General features: G+C 38.6%; 1 protein-coding gene across 1 annotated transcript in view; it reads right to left on the bottom strand.

Annotated features, from left to right (window-relative positions):
• Nucleotides 1–1,050: 1,050 nt before the first annotated feature.
• LOC105991236 (protein WWC2-like) overlaps nucleotides 1,051–22,988 on the bottom strand; it is a 115,126-nt gene continuing 93,188 nt past the window's right edge. Inside the window, exons 2-3 of the mRNA XM_013023847.1 lie at nucleotides 18,089–18,198; nucleotides 1,051–1,283 (exon numbers count right to left, since the gene is read on the bottom strand). Coding sequence (XP_012879301.1) covers nucleotides 1,051–1,283; nucleotides 18,089–18,198 — 343 coding nt within the window. The remainder of the gene's footprint in view (nucleotides 1,284–18,088; nucleotides 18,199–22,988) is intronic.

Here is a 22,988-nt window from a genome sequence, read left to right as displayed (position 1 = left end):
ACGGTCTCTCCTGCCCGGGCTGGCTTTGAACCGCGATCCTCAGATCTCAGCCTCCTGAGTAGCTAGGATTACAGGCGTGAGCCACCAGCGCCCGGCTTCATCACTAGTTTTTGATCTAACATTTACTGACTCTAAGTAAAATTTCTGTTCATTTGTGGATACTTTCTTTCTATAATACCTTTATTATCATTCAGACATGCAAATTTAAAAGAAATCTTTAAATCCTTACAATTTTTTAACTCGGAAAAGAGGAACATCATAATTAATTCTTCCTGGGTTTGCTAGAGTATTCCTTAGAGAACTATATTATGTTGCAAGTTATCAGGGCTTTTCATTATCCATGAACTTATAACTTAAGTAGAATTTCTTCTGCAAAGAAGGTCTCCCTGAGATTTCATATATAAAATGATGGGTGAAATAAATAACTGTGTGGGTAGGGGTGGAACATGGAAACTTGGTTCTAATTCTAATATTCCAGTTCCCTCCCACTAAAGATACTTTACAAGAGTAATCAAAAGGCCAGGCGCCAATGGCACACGCCTGTAATCCTAGCCACTCAGGACGCTGAGATCTGAGGATTGCTTTTGAAAGCCAGCCCAAGCAGAAAAGTCCCCATGAAACTCTTATCTCCAATTAACCACTCAAAAACCAGAAATGCCACTGTGGCTCAAGTGGTAAGAGAGCTAGCCTTGAGCACAAAAAGGCTCAGGGATAGTGCCCAGGTCCCGTTCAAGCCTCACAACTGACCAAAAAATTAAAAAAAAAAAAGTAATCAAAAGGACTGAATGACTTGCCTTGTTCTGAAAAATGAAGTTTTATTCATAAACGAATAAAAGGCACTTAGGTAGAGGATACCAAATGGTATGTATTATCCACAAATAAGCAGATTTCTATCTATAATGGGGATGAGGGGTTTTACTGAGAAATCTGTAGAGTGCCCTTACCTCTCTTGGGTTAGGGGAGTTCTTCCATGGGAAGGAAAAGGGCTCAAAATTAAACTCCACAGAAGTTCAAGTGGCATTCTACCATCTACAATTCCATGTCCACCCCTCAAGTCTGGATAGCCATACCATACTTACAGCTTGTGCGAGAACTTGACTTTTCCTTATAGGCATCATTTAACCGTACATATTCATCTAGAGCCAAAGCCAGTCTTTGTTCTTTTACATGATACAGCTCCTTTTGTGTCCTAAGTGCATCTTGGGCCACTGAGAGATAGTCCTTGAGCATCTTCTCCTGCTCCCCTCGCCATTGTTTTCTTGGATCTTCTATCTGTGTAGTTTCTGAAAATATATTAGGTGGGATATAGAACTGCATTAGGTTTGGGGATTATTTAAACTTGAAAAACTAGTTCGCTTGAATTTTTGTATCCTCTAAAGAATTTATTAGCATTTCTGGAGTGACTTCAAAAACATAATGCAGCTTTTTATTTTACCTAATCTTCACCTCTTAGCCCCCTCATTTTTAGGTCCTTGTCAACAATGCATTCTAACTGTAAATCCAGAGGCAGGCTCTTGGGATACCTACTTCACATGTCCTCTACATAACATTTCTCCACACCTGCTCCACAGACCACCGCAGCCCTTTCACAGACAGAACAATAATAATAGAAATAAAAAGTAAATGTTTTGCAATCTTAGCAGAATTTTTATTCAATTATTGTCTGTTATTGAACCTAGTAATATTATGGTTTATATTTCCTATATGTGTTTTCACTTTTCTAATTTTATTTGTGGGTGGGTGGGTGTGGGTGTAAGTGTGTGTGTGTGCCAATCCTGGGGCTTGAATTCAGAACCTGAGCAATGTCCCTGAGCTTTTGTGCCCAAGACTAGTGCTCTACCACTTGAGCCACATCCACAACTCTACTTCTGGCTTTTTGATGGTTAATTGGAGATAAGAGTCTCACAGACTTTTTTTCTGGCTTTGAAACACAATCCTCAGATCTTAGCCTCCTGAGTAGTTAGGATTACAAGTGTGAACTACCAGCACCCTGCTTTCATTTTTTTTCATTTTTCTAATTTTTGACTATATTTTACCAGAATATCGGTCCATAGTAGATGAGAAATTTAAAAACAAACAAGCCTACTCCTAGTTTTAATATATGTCTGCACACTGTTTGTGAACTTTTGTGTAGTTCAATCACACAGAGATCCTTTTACGTAAAAATTCCCAGACTTATTAGAATTTCTGCAGGTGGAACCCAGGCTCCCGTAGGTTTCAAGTGACTCTAATAAACCAAGGCTCTGCACCAAAACTCATTCTCCTCCACTCTCCCCCTAGGCAAGTGTCAAACCCTCATCTACTGGGCTCTACAGTAGTTTTCTCTTGTTTTGTAAACTGAAAATTCATCCTTTTAGAGTAGAAGGCACCAAGCAAAAGAAAAAAAAATGAAAACAGAAGGATACCAAGCACTTGAATCATTTTAGTTTATCTATTATAAAGTAAGTAGGTGCAACTTATATAAGTTTTACCTAAATAAAGTTAATGGTAAAATATGCTTTAAAGGTTCAGGCAACTGCAATAAAGTGAACTGAGGTGCAATGGGAACAGTTGTGACTTTAACTCAAGTAACATACTTTGCTACCATCAGCTTCTTAAAAGCATCAAGGCTTCGAGTAAGGCCACATGGGATCCATTACTGCTTCTGATATCAGCTAGCCATGAAACCCTGGGAAGATTATTTTGTTTGACTGAATCAAATGTAAAAGACAGAGTAGATTTTCTGATTTAATCTTAGCATTTTGCTGGTGCATTGTCCAAATACTCTCAGATCTTGCTTATAAGTCTGTACACCATTCCCTAGATGTCATCATTTTTCAATGTCAATACTTGGTGCGTCCTTAAAGGATCCTGGAAATAATCTTAGGTACTGGCACACCTGTGGCCACTGACCACTGCATGAGCTACCAAAAAAAAAAAAAAAAAAAGCCTCCTGGGAGACAAAGATGAAGATATAAACTATACTCCAGAGCACCTCCATCGTGTGGAGCCTGAGACTTAAGAGAAACAAAATCTGTGTTTACATTTTCCCCTCACTGTCCTCATTTCCTTACTGGTTTATCCTGGGATTTCCTCTATAAATCATTTATGTTCTTGGCTTTCTGTCTGCTTTTGGAAGAACCCAAGCCAAGACAACCTATGCAAATTTGAATGAAATGTGTTCCTGGGTGGTATTTTTCTTTCCATGTGTGACATTTAATATGAGGAGTTAAGGAGACAGAAGACAAAGGGAGAAATACCCTTAAAAATAACAAAAAAATGCTCTCTTTGCAGTGTATTCGTGAAAGCAGAGTCCAAGTAGCGACCACAAGAGTCATGGCTGGAGAAGCATTTAGGAAGTTTCTTCCTCTGTTTGACTAAGTGTTGGTCAAAAGAAGGCATTATGCTTCCCGAAAAGTCTCAAGGAAAAGTATTGCAAGCCACAGTAATGGCCATGGGATTGGGCTCTAAAGGAAAGGGTGAAGAAATTCAGCCAGTTAGTGAGAAAGTGGGTGATAAAGTTCTTCTCCCAGAATGTGGAGGCACCAAAGTAGTTCTAGATGACAAAGATTATTTATCATTCTTTATTAGGGAGGCTACATTATTGGGAAGTGTGCAGGCATCAGTGAAATGGCATCATATGAAGCTGCCCATTCCATGGGAGTTCTGAGATCTTTCATCATGTACATAATTTCCATATCTCCCATTTATAAGAAACTGGTGGTAACTAAAAAAAAAGAAAAAAATAACAAAAAGAAAATACATCTATCATTTATAGGCCATGTAACAGTAAGTTCTTATCAATTATTTTCTTGGATTCTGCTGAAGAATTGATCAAATATGCTGTTATCATTGTTATAAACAAAAAATTAAGAAATGAGATTATAGGTTAGGCATGGTGAGTACATCTGTAAGAGGCCAGACTGAGCAAAAAGTTTGCAAGCTGCTAAGCCAGGGATGGTGGTGAACAATTGTGATCCGGGCTATTCAGGAGGCACAGACAGGGGGACAGTAGTTTGTAACAAGGCTGAACAAGAAATACCATCAAGACCCTATCTTAAAATATATGCCACCTGATGTTGTATCAGAAGGCTGAGACCTACAGGATTAGGCTTTGAAGCCTGCCCAGAGAGAGAAAACTCATCCTCATGTAACCAACAAAAGCCAAACTGGAGGTGTAGCTCAAGTAGAAGAGTGCCACTAGTAAGCAAGCAAGTCAAGTAAGAGCTCAAGGCCCTGAGTTCAAAGCCAAGGTCTGGCAAGAAGCAAACAAACAGAAATTCCGGCAGGGCACCTGTGGCTCATGCCTGTAATACTAGCTTCTCAGGAGGCTGAGATCTGAGGATCAAGGTTCAGAGCCAGCCAGGGCAGGAAAATCTGCGAAATTCTTATCTCTAATTAAACACCAGAAAACTAGAAGTGGTGCTGTGGCTCATGTGGTAGAGCACTAGCCATCAGCTGAAGAGCTCAGGGACAGCACCTAGGCCCAGAGTTCATACCCTATGACTGACCTCCCCCCCACCCCCACCCCCCGCCAAAAAAATCCAAGCTTGGCATGGTAGTGCATGCCTATATTTCAGTTACTCTGGAGACAGAGCCCTGGAGGATTGCAAGTCAGACGATACCTGAAAAACAACTAAAACAAAAAGAGCTGTGAGGTGGCTCAAGTGGTAGAAAATTTCCCTAGCAAATAGCAAATACAGCAGTCCTTCCCCTATGCCAGAAATGTACGTCAAATTAAGACAACGCCTAAGGGCTTTGATAAAATCATTTTTGTGCTCCATTTATAAAAGCCGTCTAGGAGCTGGGAAGGTGGCTCAGTGGTAGAACGCTTGCCTTGCATGCCTGACACCCTGGGTTCGATTCCTCAGCACCACATAAGCAAAAAAGAAAAAAGCCGGAAGTGGCGCTGTGGCTCAAGTGGTAGAGCGCTAGCCTTGAGCTGAAGAGCTGAGGGACAGTGCCCAAGCCCAGAGTTCAGGCCCCACAACCTGACCCAAAAAAAATAAAATAAAAGCCGTCTAGATTTGAAGCACATGATGTCATGTCATCCCTGAATATACCACCACAGCCCACTGAGTTAATTTCTTTGAGACAAAGAGTACACATCAAATGTCAGTCAGCCCAGTTCACTCAAGAAGGGAAGGGGTAGACAGGATTATGGAACCAACAGGAGGGTGCTCCAAACAGAATTTCCGCATTTATTACAGGAAAAGGCCATGGTAGGAGTGAGGTGTGGTGGGAGTCAGGGAGATGGTACAGTGACATCATCGCTAGGATGGTGGGAAGGCTGAAGCTACCAGCAGTGTGAAAAACTAAGCAGAAAAGGTAAGACGATTCTTCCTTCCACTGAAAATACTGAGATGTGGATCATCTGAAGGCAGATGAATCGTGTGACTTCTGGTGAAATTCTAAGAACAAGGATGCTTAAAAAAAAAAAAAAAGAATTCAGTCTAACTGGTTCAAATCCAGGCTTTTTACTTATAACTTGTATGACCCTGAGCACAGTCTCAGACCCCATAAAAGTTTCAAGTTCTTCCTCTGTAAAATGGGGTTACCTTCAAGGGTCTTTTCTGAAGTTTAAATGAGATGCCAATAGAAAAAGGGCTCGGCTGGGCGCCGGTAGCTCACACCTGTAATCCTAGCTACTCAGGAGGCTGAGATCTGAGGATCCCAGTCCAAAGCCAGGAAAGTCTGTGAGATTCTTATCTCCAATTAACCACCAGAACAGCAGAAGTGGTGCTGTGGCTCAAGTGGTAGAGCACTAGCCTTGGGCTGAAGAGCTCAAAGACAGTGCCCAGACCCAATTTGGGGAGGGGGAGGGGAGTAACAAAATGTTGAAACAAGGACACAGGACCAATTGCAACACTGATACCCCCAAGACACTATACTGGAAATGAACTTTACAACTTTGTGGGAAGAGGGGGAGTAAGGTAGGTGAGGGTGGGAAGGGATAGTGGGAGAAAACAAAGGAGGGGGTAACAATGCTCAACAAGAAATGTACAAGAAATTACCTTACTCATGTAACTCTAAGCCCTTTGTACAGCATCTTTACAATAAAGTAAAATTTTCAAAAAGGAAAGAAAAGGGGCTCTAATTCGAGTTATATATGGTGCTGCTTCTGCTGATTTTTCTTCAAGAACAAAGAAGTTACACAGCCATATTCCTCCCACTGTTTTGGGTCCAGGCAGCATCTATACCTCAGAACTAAAGCTCCACCAAGCATTCTGCATCCATATTGACCTACTGTGGTTTGGCTGGTATACACGGGATAATCTGCTTTAATAAGTGAAATATATTGATGTCTACCAGCTCTTCACTTTCCACTTGTACACAAGAGAGCAATACAAAAAAATAATAAAAATAATTTTAAAAAGGCGAGATGTTACATTCTTGTAGCTTAACAAACTATAAAATCATATCCCCATGCTTCTACTCACTTTCGCTTTACTAGTATCCATTCTTTTACACAAGATATTAGGGACAGATCAACAGATGTGATTGAAAATAATCAAGAAAATTATTGCTCCTCTGGACTTCTAAGTATAAAATACAATGTAGTATTTACAATTGGTTGGTAGATGCTGTATTAATCACTTAAATTTTTCCTTTAGGTTATGATGTTTTGACAGCTGGCAGAGCTTGTGAGGTAGGGACAGAACCTATTCCAAGGTTAGGAATTCTTAAGACAACGAAGTCTTAAGACACTCCCAAAGAGTTCATCTTTTATATGTAAACCAGCCATCCAAAACCCAAAGCCATAATCTCTTTTGGCTACCATAAGCCAATTCTCTCCCTACTTTAAATCATCTCAGTTTAGTAGTTTACTCAGTAGAGTAAAACATCTAACATCTTCCAGTGGTACTGACTACTCATTTTTAGCTCATTTATAGTAACTACATATATATATTTATATATATATAATTTATATTTATATATATTATATATATATAATATATAATTACCTCTATAAACTAAATCCCAAGTACAAGCATAACAAGATGGAATATAAGGACTGGTCATTATTTGAATATAAGAATCTATTCCTGATATACTCAGATAAAAAATTAATTTATCAATTAGCTGGGATATCTAGAGGTATACACCATCCTCTAAATGCTTTGCAAGTACATTGCAATCCTAATGAAGCCCAATTCAGTATTCCAATTTGGCTCCAACAAGCCCAGCAGGTCAAATCCTGAAGACTGACATAAGGAGATGTGATTTGGCCCAGGAGAATTTCTGGAGGCCAGATTGTCAGGATGCCTAACCTGACCTCTAAGGATAAGGTCTGATCCTAAACAGAAGTGTGGTGGGCTGTGAAGATGAGTCCACTTGGGGTCAAGAGAGTCCTGAGGTGATTAACAAAATGGCCTAAGTCTGTCAGGCATACTACAGTCCCTGCCTCAGATCTATAGCTGTTGTTTCACATTGACTGGTTAATAAAGTTTGAGAATTCTCTAAAGTAGAATTTTGATTTTAGTATTCCGTGTCAATTTAGTAGTTAATGGCAACATTTAAATGTATGAAGAAGGAATTAAGGGTTGGAGGAGAATGTATGCTTGAGCCAAATGGAAAGACTTTCCAGCCAATAATCTTCGAAAGCCAAAAATTCTTAATTTCATATATGTGTTACATCACGTTTCTCTGGGTATCCTAATATTCAGTGTTTGTGTCAATTTCTAATATTTATGAACATATGCACATAACCTGACTCAAAACAGAGAAGCAGTCACCTAAAAGATTTGTAAGTATACACTGTCCCCAAGAATACTCAGTTTCCAGTTTTCATACCCTTCTAGTATGGGCTAGGTCAAGTAAAGGCATGATACACATTGAAATGTATACAAAACACTTAAAATGTTTTAAAGTTAAATGTTTTAAGTTTTAAGAATGTGCTCTTAGTGTTCTCTCTCTCCAAATTTTTTTTCTTTTTCTTTTTCTTTTTTTGTCGGTCATAGGACTTAAACTCTGGGCCTGGGTGCTGTCCCTCAGCTCTTCAGCTCAAGGTAAGCACTTTACCACTTGAGCCACAGTGCCACTTCCGGTTTTCTGGTGGTTTACTGGACATAAGAGTTTCAGCCTTTCCTGCCCAGGCTGGTACTGAATCATGACTCTCAGATCTCAGCCTCCTGAGTAGTTAGGATTATAGGCATGAGCCACCATGCCTGGCTTCTCCAAATTTCTTGGCAAGTTTCAGGTAATCACATTTCTCTCCATGTTGAGGAACTGCCATACTTAAACTCCTAATAATATTTGTCCGCAGCAAAAAGGCCACAGGATACTGGCAGAAAGATTGACCAATTCACAAATAAAGTACCATAATATGGATAATAATAAATCAGCATTTTATGCAATGATAATAATCAGCATTTATTTTGTATAGGTCTGCAGAAATGTTCCAAATAGACTGGTTTAAATAATTCTTGTTACAAGAGATTCAACAAGAAACATTTGTATTTCTGAAATACTGTACAGATCAAATACGAACTACAATAAAGGGTTCCCAAGGGCACCTTTGAAGAAAGCTTCATAAACTAAGACTGTGCTTCATCTGCATCCCTTATATTTGCTGAACAGATCTGAAAAGAATATTTATTAAATGTAAACACTTGAAGAGAATGTATTATACAAATATTATATTTTTACTGAGACCTACTGGCCTTGAGAGATCACTATATTATAATGTAATGTAATTTGCATGTTCTCTACTATATTAGAGAAGTAATATATTACACACGCTCAAATACCATGCATCTCAAGGGAAGTTACATTCCATCAGTTTTATAGATGTGGAACTTTATAGAGAGGACACGAGAGCTTATATGAAGATAATATTAAACTCTTCAAATGAATATTATTTGTCTGTAATGCATATTTCTATTCTTCCAGCTGTGAACAATGAAATGAATGTAAGTAACTTGCCTTATCTACCTTTTCATAAACTAACAGCTAAAATACTTATTGTTTGCATTTGTACAGATAACTATTAGCCATCTACTATAAGCAATAGGAGAAAGAGGATGTTTAGGCATGATCCTTCTTTCAAGAAACACAAATGTAAGAAACTGTGTAAGAGTTAAAACAAAACAATTTTATACTTAGAATGACAGATTATCTTGTCAGAAGTTATGGTTAAGTGTCACAACAATTTGGGGGAAAAAAAGTGTTTCTTTTGGTTGAAAAAAGTATAGTCCTGTGGACCAAGTAGTATTTACAAAGGGCAGTTAAGATTCTAGACAAGGGCTGGGAAGGTGGCTTAGTAGTAGAGTGCTTGCCTAGCATGCATGAAGCCCTGGATTCGATTCCTTAGTACCACATAAACAGAAAAGGCTGAAGTGGTGCTGTGGCTCAAGTGGTAGAATGCTAGCCTTGAGCAAAAAGAAGCTCAGGGCAGTGCCCAGGCCGTGAGTTCAAGCCCAGGCCTGGCCAAAAAAAAAAAAGAAAACAGATTCTAGACAAGAAGACCTCATCCTTATTTATATCTTTAGCCATCATTCAGAATTCCTCTAAATTTTTTTAATTTCTTTTATCAAGTTCTGTTTTCTCTGGTCTCTAAAAGGCACTTGGCTTTCTCTGTGGTCCTCCTTTAGGCAGCTTACACTGCTCCCAACTCCCAAACCTGCCTTTATACTGTCCCTCCTCCCCCAAGTCTGGTTAAGGCATTCTTTGTCTATGAGCTGAAAGCGCTTTCTAGGGTAGTCATGGCTACATCCTTGAAAGTGCCCTGGTGCTCTACCAATTCAATGGTGATGCTTTAACTGTGCTACTCTATGTTTTCTGGGGGGGGGGGGGTGCACGCGCCCAGGCACTGTCACTGAGGCTCAAGGTTAGCACTCTTTCACTTGAGCCACAGCTCCACTTCCAGCTTTTTGATGGTTATTTGGAGTCTCAAAATCTTCAGAATCTGCCTGGGCTGGCTTTGAACTGTGATGCTCAGACCTCAGCCTCCTGAGTCGCTAGGGTTACAGGCGTGAGCCACTGGTATCTGGCTAATTCTTTGAGTTTATATTAAATGAAAAAAAAAACAATTTACAAATCACAACATATAATACAATCCCACTGTGTATGTGTGTATGTTAATATGAAGACTACACTTAAAAGATTCAAAAGTAATTTGTTAACTCTGGAGTATTAAGCTATTTTTTCTGCACTATGACTTTTATAAAATATATGTAAGAACAAATGAGCAATGGACAGAGAATAAGGCAATAAACATCTATAGCAGAATTGTAGTGGGAAAGGAAATAAAGGGGGGTAAATCTGAGTTATATGATACCAAAAAAATGTTATATGATACAAAAAAGGCAACAATTAATAAGATCCTCAAAATTTTTTCAATTTGAGTCTGAGTACAATTTTTTCAAAAATAATAAAAATCAAAAGGAAAGCTGAGGAATTGTATGTGGTCCTTTAACTCTATGTGTGTATGTGTGTGTGTGTTTGCATGTATGCATATATGCATGTACAGACTTAAATTTAGGATCTGAGTACTGTCGTTGAGCTTGTTTGCTCAAGGCTAGAGCTCTACCACTTGAGCCACGGCTCCATTTCCAGCTTTTTGGTAGTTAACTGGAGATAAGAGTCTCACTGACTTTGCTGCCCCAGCAGGGCTTGCTGCTTCTAACTCTGATCCTCAGATCTCAGCCTCTTGAATAGCTACAATTATGGGCCTAAACCACCTATACCAGAGTCTATTTTTTACTTTGAAAGCAAAACTAAATAGAACAGTTTCATTACTGGGAAAGTTTGACAAGTGATTAAGACAATATGAAACAGGGATATAGATAGAGCTAGAATTCACATAGAAACTGTAAATGATAACATGATGTTAGGTATGAGACAGCATTCTGTGAGACAGAGTGGGGTCACATATTGGGAAATTACAAGTTTTAAGGACCCCAAAAGGACTGTGTTGATCAAATGAGAATAAGGAGGCACAATCTAAAACACTAACAGGTTCATGTGTATGTGGAAGAAAAGGATGCCTGAGATGTCCCTGGATTCTACGAATATTTGGAATATGTAAACTGTCACGTTTTCAAAGCTTAGTGTCACTACCACCCTAATAGGTTAAGTATCTAAAATGTTTCTTTCTTAATTATCTGCCCAGTTAAGTTTGAAAACAAGACAGTATTCAATAGAAGAACTCAACATTTTGGAGGGCTACATCTAAAAGAATCAAGTTCATACAAAATATTACTTAAAATTGAGAAATCTTCATCCAACTTCAACTCTAATAATATAAAGCGTTTAGTTCTAAGTAATATGGAATGAGCACAAGCCATCCAATCTGTCCCACAGGGTAAAACTAAAATGTGAGGACAGAAAATATACAACAATCCAAGTTAAGACCAAGGAGGATTGGGTAGGAAATCAAAACAGCTTATCACTCTGGTTGTTCGATCCCTCCGCAATCTCACATATCCCCCATACTTTTTATCTTCAAGACAAAGCCCACTCTTTCTTACTGCAGGAAGGCTAAAGACTTGATAAATAGAACAAGACTTACTCCTCCACGGAAAGGTGATAAGGCAGGCGATTTGAGAAAGGGAGCCTTTAAATCTGTGTACAGATTCACCTTTGAACCTACTGAATAAATATATCACACACAAAAATCTTGAGAATAGATCCTAGTCACTTTTTGTTGATACAAATATAAAGCACATCAAAATAGCTTTCCATTCTTTGAAAACTAAGCTGACCTTAGAATAAGAGCCCACAGAAAATGAGAAAAGACCCTACATAACAGAACAGTGTCGGTGATACTACCCAAAATTACTAAACAAATATAGAATCAGGAATCTTTAAGGCATAAACAATCAACACAAGTCAACCTTGAGGTGACAGCTTTTAAAATCATGGGAACAGCTATTAAATTCATGCCATGAAGTACAGGCAAATACTATAAAATGAATGGAAAAGTTAGCTACTCTTAGCCAAGAAATAGAAACTATAAAACTGAGAGAGGGGGAAGGGGTGACACTGTCCAAAAAGAAATGTACTCTTTACCTGACTCTTTACCTGTAACCCCTCTGTATATCACCTCTTTAATAATAATTAAAAACTTAAAGAAAAATAGAAACCCTATTTAAAAGTAAAACTTTTAGAACTGAAAAGCAAGAGAAATACTAAAATTTGTATCAGAGTTCAATAATAGAATTAAAATAACAGAGGACCTACTTGACAAAACAAAATGCATATTGTGGTATTCACCAGGCATGGTGAAACATACCTATAATCCCAGCATTCGGAAGGCTGATTATGAAAATAGGGCTAGCTTGGACTGCACAAAACAGATCCTGTCTCAAAAAAACACAATTAGGCCAGGTGCCAGTGGCTCACATCTGGAATCTTAGCTATTTAGGAGACTGATATCTGAGGATCATGGTTTGAAACCAACCTAGGTAGGAAAGTTTGTGACACTCTTATCTCCAATTAACAAAAAGCCAGAAATGGTGCTACGGCTCATGTGGTAGAACTGCTAGCCTTGACTACAAAAGCTCAGAGATAGCACCCATGCTCAGAGTTCAAGTCCCAGGACTGGCAAAAAAAAAAAGACAAATATGTGAAAGCTTCTTTAGGAAATCACATATATAATAGCTAGTGAGATGTCTGAAAACTATAAAATAAGAAATAAATGACAATTATAGAACAAAAAAAAAGAAGTTATCTAAGGTTAAATTTTCATTGGATAAAAAAGATTCAACAATTACAAAATTAACTTTATTTTAAACCTTTCACTAAGATTTATCATATTCAAACATTTACACAGTAGGGGGGAGCCATAACCAAGGAACAGGACAGAACTCACTAGATTACAGAAATGTCCTGCATATTGATTCAGGTTGGAGTTAGGAAAGACTAAACACTTATTAAAACCCATAAATATATAGTATGGATTCATGAAAGTGTACACCACTTCAGTTACTAGGAAAAAGGGAAAAATTATGGTGCAATTCGAATCCCAACAAGAAATGATACCTTTCTAATTACAGCACCAATATCACAGCCTTACAAATGGCACCTCATAATTATTTTCTAGGTAGATGCAAACAACCCCCCACCCCCCAATTACAAAAACTCACTGTAAGGCAAACACTAAGTAAGAAACACCACTGTGAAGGTCAAATCTTTTACTTCTAATATTTAAGAGTGTTTCACAGAAACAGTATTAACTAGCCAAACATTCCTTATCTCATTTTTTATCTAAATAAAGAGAAAATAATGCTGAAACTATACAATGTCAAAACACAACATATGTGTGGACCAGCTGTGATGAAAAGATAATACCATTTGCTCTCCAAACTACTTTGCAGGAATGTCTTGAAGATTAATGAGATAATGGGCCAGATCCTTCTCAGTAACTAAACTATTTGCTGCAGGTAATTTGGGTACTTGAGGGTTGAATAAATCCATCAGGCTACTAGGTTAAAAAATTGTTACACTAAAGCAAAATAGTGGACTTAATATTTTATATTCTGATAATCAAAAATGGCACTTTCTTAAGCACAGTTTATCCCTGAAATATACTTCTAATTCCTTTTGGGCACCAGCAGTTCATGTCTATAATTCTAGCTCCTCAGGAGGCTGATCTGAGAATCATCGTTTGTAGCCAGCCAGGGTAGGGAAAGTTCATGACACTTTTATGTCCAATTAACCAGCAAAAAAGCTGGAAGCAGAGCTGTGGTTCAAGTGGTAGAAGACTATCCTTGAGTGAAAAAGCTAAGGGACAGTACCCAGATCCTAGTTCTAGTAATAAATACATATATAAATATATCTACTTAAGATTAATATACTTAAGTGATGTGAACGTGAGTTACAGTAACTTTTTTAAAAGTGTAATCTGAATAAATTTTAAAGGGCCTGATGAGAAATAGACATTCATGTAAACACATACATATATACGCATACACATAAGTCTATATAATATATAGAAATATATTTATATTTATATAGGTATTTATTTATTACATATTATATGTATTAATATATGTGAATATATATTATTCTCTGAGTTAAACGAAGCTCTTACTTTTAACATTTCACCAAGGATAAAGATATAAAGAAGATCACAATTTAGTAAGGAAAACATGCAAATAAATCTAAATGCAACATAATGATTGATGTTTGAAAATATTGTATACGTGGTATTCTAGAAGACGGGGCACCTAAACCTGAGTTGGGATGGAGAACTGGAGTGGTGGGTGTTAGAGAAGATCTTCGGGAAGCAGTAGTACCTGAACAGAAACACCGTAGAAGGATGTGGCAGTTAGTCAAAGAGGAAGGCCTGGGGCTTCAGCACAGAGTTCTGGGGCTGGGCCAAGAGATACAAACAAAGACAGAAAGTCAAGGAAGCACAAGGTGCTGCCATGGGATCCTCCAGTACTAGGGTGAAGCAGGAGAGGAAAATGCAGAGGCCAGTGGGAACGAACAGAATCTGACAGTAAGGAACGAAACATATGCATCTGGAACTCTGGAAAAGAGTTCAAGGAGCCAATAGCCTGAAGGAAAGAACTAAAGTTATTACCCAAGAAGACCTGCAGGATACAAATGGAAGATTACAGAAATTCTCATAGCAGGGACAGGTTGGAGAAACTTGAGCAGGAGAATCAGGTAGTCAGGAATAATGGAGGAAGAGAAGTTCAAATGGACTTTAGTTTTCAGTAAGTTTGGCTGTGAAGAACAGAGAACGGACAAGACATGTGGGTTGACATATGATTTTAAGGAGGTGGGAACACATTTAATGAAGCTTTTTATTCTTTTGTAGGTTTGATTTAGTTTCATTTTGAGAATTTCTTATGTTTCCTTCTCCACATTCTCCCTTCCCCCCTCCCCCGGGGTTATTGGGCCTGGGCCCCAGTCCCTGGGCTCTTTTTGCTCAAAGCCAGTGCTCTACCACTTTGAGCCACAGCACCACTTTGGTTTTCTAGTGGTTAATCGAGATACAAGTCTTACAGATTTTCCTGCCTGGTATGGCTTTGAATGAACTTCCAACAGAGATGCTCAGAGCTTAGCCTCCTGAGTAGCTAGGATTACAGAGGAAACCACCAAGCACTCAGCTTCTACTGTTTCTATATTAAAACAAAAGAGTCATTAGAAACAGTGAGCGAAAAACTTGAAATCCAGAAATAGCTGGTAAAGACAAGAGATGATGTGATAGGTATTTTTTAAAAAGGATTAAGGTATGCTCAGGGTAGAGTAGGAAATGCAGAATTCCTTTTCCATTAAGAAAGAAGAAAGCTAGGTGACCATGGCTCATGCCTACAATCCTAGCTACTCAGATTTAGATCTCAATCCTCAGATCTCAGTTCAAAGCTAAAGCCAGCCTAGGCAGGAAAGTCCATAAGACTCCTGTCTTCAATTAACCATCAGAAGATTGGGAGTGGCACTGTGGCTCCAAGTGGTACAGTACTAAGCCTTGAGGAGAAAGTTCAGAGACAGCACTCAGGCCCTGAGTTTAAGCCCCAAGATGAGAGAGAGAGACAGACAGGCAGAGACAGAGACAGACAGAGAGAGACAGAGACAGGGGGGATGAAGGAGGGGGAAGGGGAAAAAGGAGAGAGAGGGAAAAGGGAAGAGGGGTGAGGGGGGAAGGGGAGGGGGAGAGGGGGCAAAGGAAGGGGAGGGGAGAGAGAGCCTTGCAGGTAGACATAGAACCTGAGGGAACTCATATGCCACTACAGTTTGTTTCTGTTAAACCAGAAAACTAAATTGGCTTTTTGGTTTCCTAAATAATACTTGAAGAAAAAGTAAATTTTATCTATCAAAAGTATAAAAGAGTATAAAAGAAAAATACAGTAACATATTACACAGTAATATAGTAACTAGAAAGGTTTATTGCAAAAACCCAAAATTGAAAGCTAAGTGGTTGTGCAAGGCACTGTTCTCAACACTAACCTTCCCCCCCACACACACATGTGTGCACACATGCAAACACACACAATTAAGAATTCTTCATGAGGCTGGGAAGGTGGCTTAGTGGTAGAATGCTTACCTAGCATTCATGAAGCCCTAGGTTCAATTCCTCAGTACCACATAAACAAAAATTCTGGGAGTGGTGCTGTGGCTCAAGTGGTAGAGTTCTAGCCTTGGGCAAAAGAAGTTCAGGGACAGTGGCCAGACTCTGAGTTTAAACCCCAGGACTGGCCAAAAAAAAAAAAAAAACTTCATGAAAGTTTTACTTTTTTTCAGGGAGAATAAAATCTTTGCAGAAAAGTCATTTAAAAATCATATGTAGCCAGATGCCACTGGCTCACGCTTATAATCCTAGCTACTCAGGAGGCTGAGATCTGAGGATCACAGTTCAAAGCCAGCACAGGCAGGAAAGTCCCTGAGACTGTTATCTTCAATTAACCACCAGAGAACTGGAAGTAGCACTATGGCTCAAGTGGTAGAATGCTAGCCTTGAGCTGAGGAGCTCAGGCACAGTGCCCAGGCCCAGAGTTTAAGACCCACAACCACCAATAACTATTTATATTCTCTGCTCTAGCCTTACTATAACAGATTAAAAACCAAGCTTTTCATCTTTCAAGCCAGAAGAGATCAGAAAACAAAAAAGAAGAAAGGGATTTTGGGCAGCCTGTGCTGTCCTTCAGAGTCACTGATGAGTAAAAATCTCTCTCCAGATACCTAAACCACACCAGCTGGTTGCCTGAGCCCAAAATTTTGTGGGTAAGTACAAGTGGTTCTCTGGTCTAAAGGTGCAGGAGTCATATATATATATGAGAATGACTGAAGCAACAGCTTTCAGAAATGGTTATTTTTATGTTGAACTACTAGATGCATGAAAGAAAGCTGGTTGCAAACGTTATACAACTACCTACATTCTCTACAACACTACTGACTATATGTGTGCTTTGAAAAACTGACCAAGTGCCTCAGAGTGCTTCTCCTTTCCACCCTACCTCCACTCATCTGAAAGAAAGCCCCAGTTCTGGGGCCTGAACTCAGGGTCTGGATGCTGTCCCTAAGCTTTTGTATTCAAGGCTAGCACTCTAGCCACAGCTCTTACTCCCAGCCTTTTGGTAGTTTATTGGAGATGAATCTCATGGACTTTCCTGCTATAGCTGGCTTTGAACTGCAATCCTCATTTCTCAGCCTCCTAAGTAGCTAGGAGTACGGTGTGAGCCACTGGTGCCCAGCAATTTTGCTTTTTTTAAGGCCTCTCCAAAAATCTATCATATACCTAAACAAGGACAGCCATCACTAATGAAGTATTAAATAAATATAAACGAGTATGACAAAATGTTGAGTAAATTGTGATAAGTACATAAATAAGTATAAAATACTTCTATAAATACTCCCTAAAGATATTGAAGAATATTATTGGTCTAATTTTTGATGAAAAAATAGAACCAAATAGGATAACAAGAAATAAATTTATTATGCATTAACTAAAATCTATAAAAGTAAAATTATTAAACTGTAATCTCAATAAATTTTAAAGGGCCTGATGAGAAATAGACATTCATGTAAACACACAAACACACACACACACACACACACACAGTCTATACTTTTAAACTTCAAGTATGTTGTTTTTAAACATTAATCATGGACAGGAACAATTCTAATTCTCTGTTCTAGCCTTACTAGGACAGATTAAAAAACCAAGCTTTTCAGCTTTCAAGCCAGAAAAGATCAGAAAATAAAAAAGAAGAAAAGGGTTTTGGTCTTTTCCAAGCCCATGCTGTCCTTCAGAGTCACTGGTGAGTAAAAACCCCTCCAGATACCCAAACCACACGAGCTGGTTACCTGAGCACAAAGTTTTGGGGGTAAGTACAAGTGGTTCTCTGGTCTAAAGGTGCAAAGGTCATAGGAAGAAAAACCTAATGGCTGTGGGTCTGCATAGGCCCCTAGACCTGCATTAGAGTAGAACATTCATTCTCTGCCCAATTGGCAGACAGACAGTCAGAACAGACATCCTCTCTTCCCTCTTTACCCCACAACTCCTCATACATTCCCAAATAGCCAAATGGACATTTCAGCCATGTATTAGTTATTCAAATAAGGAAATTCACTTTGTAAAATATTATCGCTTACGTGAGTATAGATTTTTGGAGATTTTTAAAAATACATTTGTTTTTGCCCCAAAGGAAAAACTTACTGTTGATGTGATCGATGTAGTAGACACCAATCTGGGGGTCAAAGCCTGCTTCCCATCCCCATGGTAGCTCATCCCCAACACAATCAGCAAATGACAAGGGCTTCGTTAACCTAAAACAAACCACAAGAAAGACACTAAACCACATACATTCAAATTTAGTATCTAAATGCAATTTTAGTGTACTAAAATTGTATTTTGTTCTGTTTTCATATTTCCTTTCTGTTCTTGATTGTTTCCAGAGAATGCATTATTGTACTGAAATATTAAAGAAAAGATAAAGGATTAACTTCAGAAATAAATATACAAAAAAAGAAGTGTGTCATCATGTGTCATCATGAGAGTTTACTGCTTAAAACTGGGACTGTGAGTCTCTACAATAAATAGAACCCCAAGATGAGAGTGAGGAAACCTGGAGTCTGGCTCTAACTTGGAAGCTAAATAAATTTCCCACAAAATAAAAATTCATCCCAGGATTGAAATACTAGCATCATGGAACTGATACCAGTACCTCTGCCACAAATTAACTAACCTCTCCTTTGAGAGAAAGGACAAATGTGTTAAAATGTGTAATTATCAAAACAAAGGAGGAAGTAACAATGCTCAATAGGAAATGTACTCATTACCTTACTTATATAACTGTAACCCCTCTGTACAGTATCTTTAAAATAAAAGTATATATACAAAATATATTTTTTTGTGGGGAGGGGGGTCGGTCATGGGCCCTTCAGCTCAAGGCTGGCACTCTAACTCTTGAGCCACAGTGCCACTTCCAGCTTTTTCTGCTTATGTAGTGCTGAGGAATTGAACCCAGGGCCTCATGCATGCAAGGCAAGCACTCTACCACTGAGCCACCTTCCCAGCCCCACAAAAAATTTTGTTAATATCTTATAGTAACAGTCACTTGAACACAACTGTGTGTGTGTGTGTGTGTGTGTGTTGGGGCTTGAAATTGGGGGGTCAGGGGGGAGGAATGGACTTGAAATCAGGGCCTGAGAGCTATCCTTTAACTTTTTCACTCAAGGCTGGTACTCTAGGACTTAAGCCACTGCTCCACTTCTGGCTTTTGGTGGTTAACTGGAAATAAGAGTCTCATGGACTTTCCTACCTAAGCTAGCTTCCTCTGATCTCTTGAGTAGCTAAGTTACAGGTGTGAGCCACAGGGCTCTGGCTCAACACAGTTTTTAATGGGATCAAACACATGAAGTATTCATTTAACGATCCCATCTCTTCAGATTGCCTTATATTTTCTCTCAAGAATACTTCCTCTTTAAGACTAATTCCATTTTAATACTTTTTTTCAAATTAATGGTGAATTACATGGCTTCCTAAGCAGAGTACAGGCCCTCAGACTTAACTAGATTGACTTCTTCCCTCATACCATTCATTTTTGCTTTTGTTGGAGCAACTACGGTAGGTTAACATTATAGATTAACTGTGTCTTGTAGGGTGTCCACATCAGTCAACATCGCTTCTGACTTTGTATGATTTCACAGAACCAGCTCTTATATATGAGATCTTATGAAATCCCTTTTGTCCATACTAATGAATACTAAAGATCACACAGCTTTCATGTGAAATATGGTCATTTCCACTCATCAGAATAACAAAGTGTGTCATCTACCCTGATGAATGCTGGGAAAACTTAACATGAAAAGAATTCCCAGAATTCCTGGCCTCTAACAGCGATTTAAGGATACTATAAAACCATGGACTAAAGGAAGGGCTAGTTCCCTTTTCTACCAGACCTCCTGTAGCATGAACTCTCCCGGAGGTAACGATGAGAACACAGACCTCCCAAACCAGTTTAGCAAACATGCTATAATGAGGCTACCAGCTCTGCCATGGGCACACTGTGAACCTCTTAACTGGGTAGGTGTCCCTGCACAAGATTCTGTTTGAGGATTCTCTTTCCCTCACTCCATATATCAAAGCTGCAAAAAAGCATTCACAGCCTAAAGAAATATTACAGATGAAGAGATGAAAAAAGTATATTTAAACAATAAAAGAGATTCTACCTAAGTTTTACCTGGCACCAATTTAACTTGCTGAAAGCCTGAGATTGAGATTGATTTTTGTTTAAAGATCATTTTTTAATTCCTGGAAGTTCTATAAGCTTCAGATACATGTTATGATTTTAAGTTATGACAACTTTATTATATTTGAAAATAATTTGGTTTTGCCTATGAATTGAACAATAGATAATAAGCATTTGTCATTGTTAAAAGAAAAAAAACTAGGACTTGGATGTAGCTCAGTGGCAAAGCACTTGCCTAGCAAGTGGAATTGTCCTGGTTCAATCCTCGGTACTGAAAAAGAAAAGACAAAAGAAAGAAAGAAAGAAAAACTACATTTGTAAGTATAAATGTAATTATGAACACAGTAAATAACTCAAATGTTCTCATTCTTGGAATTTTTAATGTAAAAATTTCTTTGCAGCTTTGCTTCAAAAGTGAATTTTAATGCTTTATTTTCTGGGTCTGGATAGCATAATTTCTTCTGTACCCTATCAACAAGTAACAGTATTAAATACATATTTATGAATTCTTATTGAGTAAATAAATTATTAACAGACCAACAAGCTCAGATACCTAACAAACAAAATCAAGGATGCCTAACAAAAATCCTGCTATCCTGGTAATAGGAAACACTACTGTTATACACTACTTCACTTTTTTTCACCCTCAGCTTATGAATATATTCATAGCTGTTAGGTTTTTAAAAAGAGGTAGCCGAATAAGAACAGCACCACACACGTGGTATTCAGGTAAGGGGTAGGTTTATTCATCGTTCTGGCTGGCACCAGGCCATCTTGGCCCTCCACGCGGTTGGGAAAGGCCTGGGAAAGACCTAAGAGACCTGGGAAAGAGAGAGAGCTGGGAAAAGAGGGAGTCTGGGCCTGGGCTAGGCCTTATCTAGGGTATGGGCGGAGAAAGGTGTGGCCACATCAAATTCAGATGTGACCTCTTCCAGGTGTGCCAGCTGCCTAGGTAATGCAGGTACTAGGTGGAGACTTTGCTGCGAGGAGGGTGGAGTCTGCTGCCATCCAGGAAGGACCTTACAATAGCCTTCTATTCTTGGGGGAGGGGGAGGAAGAGAAGGGGAAGGGGCAGGAGTAAGGGAAGGAACTGAAGGGGTGAGGAGGTAAGAAACCCTTTCCACTATCACTCTGCCCTACTTTGGACATTTACTTCCTAACCACTTGCTCCTTCTGGCCAGGAGGTTTGCAATCTGGAGCATCTTAGGAGGCTTGCCAAAAAAAACCCTCCTAGCTGGGCATTGGTGGCTCATAGTAATCTCAGCAACTCAGGAGGCTGAGATCTGAGGATTGCGATTCAAAGCCAGACCACGCAGGAAAGTCCAGGAGACCCTTATCTCCAATTAACCAACCAGAAGTGAAGCTCTCGCTCAAAATGGTAGAGCATTAGCCTTGCACAAAAGAGCTCAGGGACAGTGCCCCAGCCTGTGTTCAACCCCCATTACCAACCAAAACAAAAACAAAACAACTCTCTTCTGCCATCCAACACCTAAATCTGAGGTTAATTCATGAATATACTCTTGAAAGCCAAGATGTGAGAGGGACTCACCACCTTTGGAAGAACACATTGTTTATGCTGTTGGTTTGGGAACTCAGATAGACTACTTTTCAATATTCTATGTCCAAAAAAAGTCCGTTTTTATATATGGTCATTACTCTAATATTATGAAACATTTTACCAAGTGCTTATCATATACCAGGCATGCTTTAACAGATATAAACTTATTACCTAAATCCTCATAAAGTTTTGCAAAGTAAATGTAATTATCTGTAATTGAAGAGCCCATAATAGGAGAAAAAAATACTATTTGTAGTCAAATATACATGTAGACAAATAAACATGTATCTCTAGTCAATGTTAATACTAAAGGCAGTAGTGGGTATATGTCCAGCTCCCAGGGCTTCACATTATAACCTTCACATGGATACTCAGAGGAAGTAAACAAGAAAAATCATAAAAGGAAAAGCATATCTCAAATGACATGCAACTCTGAAATTCTTTAAATACTTGACCAAAGATACAAAGTAACTTTTTTTGAAAAAATTATTTTTTACATGATTTAGTCTGAACAGCAATTTCTAAGTAAAAGGATAGGATACATAGATTTTTCTTAAATAGGAAGCTATTAAAATGATTCCAAGTTGTTATATTTTCTGCCTATTTAAGTTAAAAAAATTTGATGTTAGCAAAGCCACCCCAACCCCCCCCCCAACCCAGGGTTTTTCAACAAATCAACCTGAAAATGCTGGGTGAGACCAGTGTTTTTCAAACTCAAGTGTGTATCCAACTTACTTTAAAAGCTTATTAAAACCCAGATCGCTGAAGCTACCACCCAAAAAAAATTCTCATATCTGGGATGAAACCTGAGATTTTTCATTTTTAACAAGTTCCCAGGCCCTGCTGATGCTGCTGGCCCCTGGGGCCACTGTTTTAAAGGGCACAAATTACAGCTATAATCCAACCAGGTGATGGAGAAACGGGAATAGGTCTCAGTCATAAAATCAATGAAATGGGGGAAGGGGGTGGAAGGAATAGTGGGAGAACAACAAAGTAGAGAGTAACAATTATTGAGAAGAGATGTACTCGTTACTCTGTACAGCATCTTTACAATAAAATAAAATTTTTTAAAAAGATATCAGCTTCAACATAAAAAAATCAATGAAATACCTGAATAGAAATAATGGCTTAATAATCCTCAGATTTGGAACCTCATTTAATTGTAAGACCTTTATTTCTTCAAAATATAATTTTATAAGAAGCTCATCAAAACCAAGGTTTTCTTTTTCCTCCATTTTTCCACTCATATTCAAAACAGTAACATGAACTCAAAAGTAAGGGTTATCAAATCAAATCAAAATCACGTG

The sequence above is a fragment of the Dipodomys ordii genome, unplaced genomic scaffold, assembly GCF_000151885.1.
Source record: "Dipodomys ordii isolate 6190 unplaced genomic scaffold, Dord_2.0 Scaffold4, whole genome shotgun sequence".
Lineage (NCBI taxonomy): Eukaryota > Metazoa > Chordata > Mammalia > Rodentia > Heteromyidae > Dipodomys > Dipodomys ordii.
The sequence above is the reverse complement of the archived record's forward strand: the minus strand, read 5'-3'. Positions and strand labels throughout refer to the sequence as shown.